The sequence below is a fragment of the Aulonocara sp. 'chitande type north' Nkhata Bay genome, linkage group LG7 (genome assembly GCF_057382095.1).
Source record: "Aulonocara sp. 'chitande type north' Nkhata Bay isolate Kocher_YH1m ecotype deep benthic linkage group LG7, A_spYH_male_GT1.1, whole genome shotgun sequence".
In the NCBI taxonomy this organism is placed as follows: Eukaryota; Metazoa; Chordata; class Actinopteri; order Cichliformes; family Cichlidae; genus Aulonocara; species Aulonocara sp. 'chitande type north' Nkhata Bay.
The window spans coordinates 12,202,493-12,210,885 of NC_141350.1; the positions used below are offsets into that span (position 1 = coordinate 12,202,493).

Genomic DNA, 8,393 nt, shown 5'->3' on the forward strand with positions numbered 1-8,393 from the left:
TTAATGACATATTAGTATAAAGTGCAATTAACTGCAGTGTTTTTATAAAATCAGTTACTGAGGCCATTTTTGAAACCTGTCAAATACAGACATGGTGCATTCATGGTTGTATCATAAATTACATACACAGCAAGTAATAAAAGTGGTTTTCAAATGAATTATTCAGAAAGAAGGGGCCCACAGACAAATCACTGTCTCAGAAACTCCATAAGTTAAACTTTGCACAGCTCAGAAAGAAAGTCGGTTGGCTTGTGGCTGTATATGAGCCCAGCCATCCTCTTTATGTTTCTGCTGCTTGCTTTGAATGGGCTGTCTCCTACTCGGATCTCTAAACTCCTACGCTCATGCTCAACCCTGGAGTACTTTTCTATGCTGTGGTGTGCTGGGGGAGCAGCACAGCAAAGAAGGACTCATCCAGGCTGGAGAAACTGATCAGGAGGGCTAGCTCTGTGGTCGGCATGAAGCTGGACACTCTGGTGACAGTGGCAGAGAAAAGGACATTAAAGAAACTGATGGACATTATGAACAATGCTGGGCATCCTCTGCACACGGCCATAAACAATCAGAAGAGTCTGTTCAGTGACAGGTTGCTTCTCCCCAAGACAAGAACTAACAGACTTAAAAACTCCTTTGTCCCACACGCCATCAAACTGTTTAACTCCTCTCTGGAGGGGAGAGGGAGGGGAAACAGGAGGACAAAGGAGGGGGGAACAACTAAGCTGTAGTGCCTCTTCACCTCACTGTACAATACCTTGTGCAATACTTTTTGTAAATAGTCAACAGTGCAATAGACTCAATACTTGAAATGTGCAATTCACTTGTATTTTTATTTTTTATTCCTATTTATTCTATTTATCCCCTTTGTATATTTTATTTATATTTGTCTCTGTATTTATATATGTGTGTGTGTGTGTGTGTATATATATATATATATATATATATATATATATATATATATATATATAACAATTCTGTAACTGTAACTTCGGTCGTTGCTGTGCTTTTTGGAAGTCGAATTTCCCAGAGGAACCCACCCGAGGGATTAATAAAGTTCTATCTTATCTTATCTCTCTTATCTTATATCCCCTCAACTCATCTAAAATAAACCCTTTAGCTGTTCCAGGGAGATGTTGCATGCTTGAGGTCGTAGCCCTTTAATCTCAGAAGACTCTCCCACACTGTATCCGACCTGCTCTCATCACTGACGCTTTAAAAATTGTTTTCATATCCCTTTATACCTTTATGCCTCTGTGTGCATGGCAGGGCTATAAGTGCACCACACTTAGAAAATGTGTTGTGCTTTTGTTGTTGGTCTGGTCTATTGATTGTTTTTCTTCTTACACATAAAAAACTTGGATTCACAGAAAAAGTTCATCTTAACCCAGTTAAGATCGCCTCAATGTAGATATTCTCATGTGTTGTTACTTCCTTGCTTTGCGTCCCTTGGGATGAAACTAAGTATATTTTAAACAAAAAAGAATAAATCGAACAGGGATTGGCTGTATGCTTGTTAAAAATATTTTAAGGTACACTGAGGAAAACTGAGAGTACTTTTATGGCACATAAACAAGTCGGGGTGAAATTAAATGTGTGCGTGTTTGAAAAAGCACTCACTGAATAGAAACACCGCATGATTCCTGTATTAGTTAAATTAAAAATAATGGTAGTCAAGAAGGAGAAAAAGATGATACATACTTGTAAACAGACCACTCACTAATTAATGGCATCAAAGCAACCAACGTTTTAAATAACTTCCACAGAGAAAGCTACACCGGGGAAGTGATCTACGCACATACAGTCAGAAGTCTTTGTTTTTTAGAGCTTCAGCATTTTGTCTATAAAAAGGTGTAGTAATTACTGATGTGTGTGGTAGGAGCATGACATCAGTTATATTTCCAATCATTTGTTTTGTTTAATTACCAGAATACAATATAATTTACTGCATCTGACACAAGCAGACGTGAAACATCTGGAGAAGCTGTGGAAAGTGCTACTCTACCTGTAACATCATTCAGCATGACCAGTTTGGTGGTGGGTCGGTGATGGTCTTTGGAGGGATATCCACAGACCTCTGCAGGCTAGGCAACGGCACCCTGATATCCATTAGGTATCAAGATTAAAACCTTGGACCCATAGTCAGATGCTACGCCTGTGCAGTAGGTCTTGATTCCTGGTGCATGACAATGCCCGGCCTCATGTGGTTAGAGTACACAGGCAGTTCCTGGAGGATGGAGGAACTGATACCATTGACTGGCCCCAACACTTGACCTAAATTCTATATGACATCTCTGGGACATCATGTCTCAGTCCATAAGACGCCACCAGGTTGCACCTCAATCTCTCAAAAATGTGGTTCAGTGATGCCCAGCTCCAAAACGGGGAGGCAATCACCCAGGACACCATCCGTCATCTCATTATGAGCGGCCCCTGATGTTGTCAGGCATGTTGGAATCATACAAACTACTGAGTTGCTGCAATAAAATCAGTAAAATGTACAAGCCTGCAACATTTTTTTACTTTGATTTTCAGGGTTTCTTTGAATTCAAACCTCTGTAGGTTTATAATTTCCATTTCCATCAAACGATGTGGAATCCTCTCATTCCTAGCACGTTAGTCAATCAGCATATCAGTATAGATTTTTTCCCACTGAGTGTTCTATATATATATATATATATATATATATATACATATATATATATATATATATATATTCATTCAATAAAAATATTATTTTTTTATACAGGATGGGGGGTGAAAAGGGTCACACATTAAAAAGATTTCGTTGTTAATTTTTCAGCCTCAGACCGCCGTGCAGCTTCATGTCCATGCAAATAAGTCCAGTTGATATTTGCAGTACAAAGTGACCTTCTCTACAAAGAGCTGAGAAGATCTGAAATCCCACATCCGACTCTGATTTTCATGCACTTTCACAGCAGTGGAATTCAAAGGTGGGCTTTCAGAAAGCTTATACTGTAATTTACATACTGGCTGTGGACAACGCCTTGACACTGGTGGTAATAGTTCAGCACCCTACAATATTACTTCAATATTCTGTTAAGATGTCGCAAGCATAATCCCATCTTGGACTTTTATGCACCTTCAAATTTAATAATATCTTAATAAATCTGTCAGTTGTTTGCCCATCCAGACAGTTTCAGGTGTTGGGGATTCGAGTTAGTGGATGCTGAATCTCTAAAGCTGCTTTGTTTTACCTCTGTTTCCTTTACAGTGTGTGCTGCCTGCTTCACTCAGTCTGTAAGGATCAAGTTGATTACTAACTGTACTTCCTCCAGTGGCCACTTGAAGTTGGCTATATGAATCAGCAGACTCCAAAATAAAAATCCCAACTTTACAGCATTTAAAAGAATATTTACAGTTGATTAATGAAAACTATTTTGGGCTCCGTGCTTTTTCCATAGTAACTGTGGAGGGTTAAGTTTTTAAAAGTTATCCATGTGGATACTGTGTATGCTGTGGCTTGCATTCACTAATTGGAGTCACTGAACTGAACTTCTCCACCAAGTTTGTGCCGTTGTTGCATTTTTCACCCTTTTTTTAATAGCCTGTCTTAGAAGTGTGTGCTTAAGTATTGATGTGTGAAATTCTAGTATTTTTATTAGGTTGTTATTTAGCACTAATTACCACATATGTGTATCGCCGTCTAACACTGCAGCTTACAATAGCTAACTTTTAACATAGCGGCCTATCCTGTCATCCAAACATGGTCGCTTCACAAAATTAACACAGTGATAGTCAAAAAAGCAAACTTTAAGGCGTCACAAACCAGTGGGCCACTTTATTTATTTTTGTATCCATCATTTATATACAGTCTATGGTTCATTTCCAGTATTCAGTTTTTGGTGGATATAGTTGTCTTCATGTTCACCCAGAAAGCTGAGCTCACCGTCTGGGACAAGGCAATGTGAACTGCTTTTGAATTAATATACTGTAGCTGTGCAATTTTGGAATCTGACAATCTGCTTTTTTGTAACTCAGTTTGTCAAATGACTAGTTAAATCTACCTGGATCTGTGTTAAAAAACAATAATGAAATGTATCCAACCATGCAAACTGAAAGATTATTTTTTTAATTAATAAATTAGTTTGTTTGAGACTTTCTATTGTGTGTAATGTAGGTTTTTATTCCCCGCTTTATTTATGTATTTATTTTTTTACATTTGTATTATTATTTTTTTACATTTCTTACATTGTTTATTGCGTATTTATTAAATTTAACTAAAAGGAAATCGTAAAGGACCGTTTTAGTTTTAAATTGTTGGTATTTTTATTCACATACGGTAACAAAACCCTTCAATTTATTACAATTTCTTTTAGTCTTTATTTTTCCTTCTTTGGGGTTTCACTGTTACCATAGTAACTGGTAGTAACGCATTGGTCCGTCCAGAAAATCAGTTCGGCTCTTGGTCCGTTTCTAAAACCATCCGTAGTGAAACAAATAGGTGTTCTTCGGTTGCAATAGTTTGACTGCAGGGAAAGGAGATTGGCTAATTGTAAAAGTGGGGTATGGATAAAGTTTGAAAATCAAGATTACCTGATAAATACTTGATAACGAGTTTTACTCATCGACGTTATATCAGCCTGGCATTGTGTAAGCAGAAGAAAAGTGACTGATGCCGTGCCGACTGTAGCGACAAATTAATGTTCACAGGTTCGACGAGGTGGAAACTTGGCTCAAGCTAACTAGAACAACCTGTATTGGTGTGGTTTAACAGCATGGACCCATTTGTAAAATTCACAAGTCAGAGTCAGGGAAGGGACCGTATATTCAGGTGAGCTTTTCATCGCTTTTGTAACCAGCTCGTACAAACGTTACTTTATTTTCTTGATAAAAACGGGAAAGTTACCGCATGACTGTATCCTTCTAACTTTCCCCCTTCATCTGCTTCTTGTTTATTTTAGGGCAGCTCAGTATGCTTGTTCACTCGCTGTTTATTTACTTCGAAACAACTCTGACAGAAAGGACCTTGTGGCAAAACTTAAAAGTCTGGAAACCAGCTTGAGCGCTGGACGAAAATGTGAGTAACTGTTGAGGGAGTTAGGAGGCGTTCAGTGGCTGCGGTTAAATTGGATTTCAGTTTCAAATCCACTGTGGTTGTCCTAATTTATTGCATTGGTTTCTGTGAACATGGGTGGTTCTAAAAACTGTGATGAATTCAAAGAGCATATTTTATTTTTGACCATCAGACAGAAATACAGTTATTCAAACTAAACAAACGCATCATACATTTGGTTAACAAATGACTTGAATCTTGTCTCTCTGTTGAGTTTGTCTATGAGCACTGTATTTCTTCATCATCAAGGCCAGTAATTCTGCCAAGGAGTGCACAAATGAACATTTTTTTTCTTTTCTTGGCAAACTGTCTACTTAAAACTTAGACAGTGTTGTTCTGTAGCTGTCTCTTTATCTCTCTGTAAGCTGGGATAAAATCTGCACCGACTGTTGCTGCAAATGACGGTAATTCTGATAAACGTACCACTCATAGATGTGCTTACTTTAGAATTCATGTGGAATTTGACAAATTTTGTACCTTGACATTTGGTAGCTTTAGTATGAATTAGGTAAAGACTGAAATTAAACAGGCTTTGCATGGAAATTAAGGATATGGCCGTGCCTTAGAGCAGCTTCTTTTGTTATGCCGCAGCTGAGCTGTGTTAAGGCCAAGGCCAAGATCTGTTTGTGCACCAACTAATGATCTCTTTAAGGAACTCTGCTGCCTCTAGGGCTGGCCTGCCTGTCTTTGTGTTTCTGGGTGAAGGGTCATTTATGACTCCCAATTTAAAATGTGATAACGTGTTGTGAAAGGTTCAAAAGTTTAAAATGAAGAGACTGGGGTGCATTGATGTTGTTCCAGTATGTAAACATAGATAGGCAAATAGTGAAAAGATGCTGTAGTTAATCCTCTGTGTACCTTAACTGTATTTCCATCTGTTGTGGGCTGCTATAATGAAGTGTTGACCTGCCATTTCATATTAAATTGATTACTGCTCTAATACCCTTTCATGTCCCCCTCCTTTGTCAGTGCTCAGGCTGGGAAATGCAGCAAATTCCATTGAGGCTGCTAAGCGAACCATGCAGCTCTCGGACCGAGTGCTGCGCCTGTGCCTTACTGTGGCCAACGTGAGCCGCACCCTCTACTTTATCTGTGACAATGTACTTTGGGCCAAAAGTGTCGGTCTTATCCGCAATATCGACAAGGAACGCTGGAGTTTAAACTCCTCCCGCTTCTACTTCTTCTCATTAGTTATGCATCTCAGCAGAGATGTTTATGCGGTTCTCCAGGTGATGACAAAGAGGTCAAGAGATAAAAACTTTAAACAGAGAATGGATCAGCATCTCACTGAGAATCCTGAAGTAGCTGAAGTTGTCGTCCCTCACCTGGATGGCTTTCTCTTTCTGCTTTTGGAAACCCTGAAATCACACCCGGACCTTGCCTTGGACTCTGTGAAAAACATCTGTGATCTCTTCATTCCCTTAGATAAGCTTGGTTTATACCAGTCAAATGGGGGAGTGATCGGATTCTGTGGTCTGATATCATCGCTGATTGGGATTGTCACCCTCGAACAGCCCAGGCTAAGGATTGCACCGTGATGACACGGGCAAAGTTAAATATTACAAAGCGATTACAGATCAAAGAGTTAATCACGTCAGGTGCGTTCAAGAGGTCGCTGGAACTGTAATGGTGGACAGAGGTTAAAAACAAAACCAGCACATTTTACAATCCCTGAGTCAGTAATAACTAATGGACTTGCACTTTTTTAGAATTACTGGATTTCTCTGTTTTGCACAATATCTGGAATTAATTTTGAAAGGGAGCAAATCGAGTCGATATAGAAACTTTGTCTATTTGTTGTACTTTAGAACATCCAATGACAGGTACTTTTGTATCCCAGTCTTGCACAACACCAGCTGTTTTACACTGTAGTAGAAAATAAGGGCTACTTAGTGGTTATGAAAAAGAAAAAAACTTACTCTGTCACTTCTAAGTTCACTGTTTTTCTTTTTCTAAACTCTGCTTTGTACTTAAAATGAGGCAAAACTTGCAGCACCAGTTTCAGAGATTTGCTTCGGTTTTTTTCTTTTGGCGTTGGCTGAACGTGAGTAATTTATAGGATGTATGTTACGAATAGAAGGTGGGTATGTTTGAAAAATGAATAAAACTATGCAATAATGTTTGTATTATAGAGAGAGTCACCTTTTAAACATTCTAATAAGAACATATCTGTGAATTGAATACTCGAGACACAGAAACTCACCGGTCACTTTGTTAACTAGACGTGTTAAACTTCTCTTTAACGCAAATGTCTAACTCAATGCGTTTAGTTGTGTAGACGTGGTCAAGACGAACTGTACAAGTTGAAACTGACCATTAGAATGGAGAAGAAAGGTGATCTAAGAGTGGCACTCTTTGATTCTGTCATAGCCTTGTGCTTCTATATCTGTAGTTCAGAGTCAAATACAGGAGTGATTAGCTCCAACAAAATGATGTGAAGTAAATATCCAATGATGCAGTTCTCTGGGGAAAATGCCATTTGGTGCCAGAGACGAGGGGGATGTCCAGATTGCATTGTGCTGATAGGATGGCAATGTTAACTCAAATAACCACTTGTTAAAACCAAAAATCGTCTCTCCCAATGTACAACACATAGACCCTTTAAGCATTTAAGATGGGCTACAGCAGCAGAAAAACACACCAGGTGTAACTCCTGTCAGCTAAGAACAAGAAACTAAGGCTCCAGTTCACACAGACACAATACAATTGGGCAAAATTATTCTGGAAAACGCTGTGTTTGAGTCCAGATTTGTCAATTCAATTCAGTTCAAGGCCTTGAGGCACTTTATACTGCAGGGTAAAGACCCTAAATAACACAGAAGAAACACCAACAATCTGAACCATGAGCAAACACTTTAGTGACAATGGGACATAAAAAAAACAAAACCCTTTAACAGGAAGAAACCTCACCTACCAGAAACCTGGGCACAAAGATGCCATGTGGAAGAGAACCAAGGATTAATAATATAACTAATGATTAAATGTAGAGTGGTGCATAAATATATATATCAAACATTCAGATGCAGGGTCAGAGTTTGCATAAATAATAAAAACACATGGATTCATCCTGTATTAATGAGGCTGGTATGTAACCTACAACCACAGTGTACTCTGATGACTACTTGTAAAATAACATGCCAGGCCGCTCCGAAGGCAAAAGTACGTCTAACCCACTATTCTAAGGAGCTTGGAAAGAAAAGCGTCTGGACTTTTTTAAGTTTCTTGAAGACGTTTAACCTGTAATCCGAGAAGCTTATTCAGTTCTAAGAGCAACTGGTGTACGCGTGGCACAGCAAAGAAGAGCCATCTCAACGGGACAAGA

The 8,393-nt window shown here is 38.8% G+C and overlaps 1 protein-coding gene across 1 annotated transcript; it reads left to right on the forward strand.

Annotated features, from left to right (window-relative positions):
- The first annotated feature begins 4,355 nt into the window (after positions 1-4,355).
- pex11a (peroxisomal biogenesis factor 11 alpha) lies at positions 4,356-7,197 on the forward strand. The gene is made up of 3 exons (XM_086298608.1): positions 4,356-4,789; positions 4,920-5,035; positions 6,041-7,197. The coding sequence occupies exons 1-3, from the start codon at positions 4,734-4,736 to the stop codon at positions 6,607-6,609; spliced, it is 741 nt and encodes a 246-aa protein (XP_086154734.1). The 5' UTR covers positions 4,356-4,733; the 3' UTR covers positions 6,610-7,197.
- Positions 7,198-8,393: the final 1,196 nt, after the last annotated feature.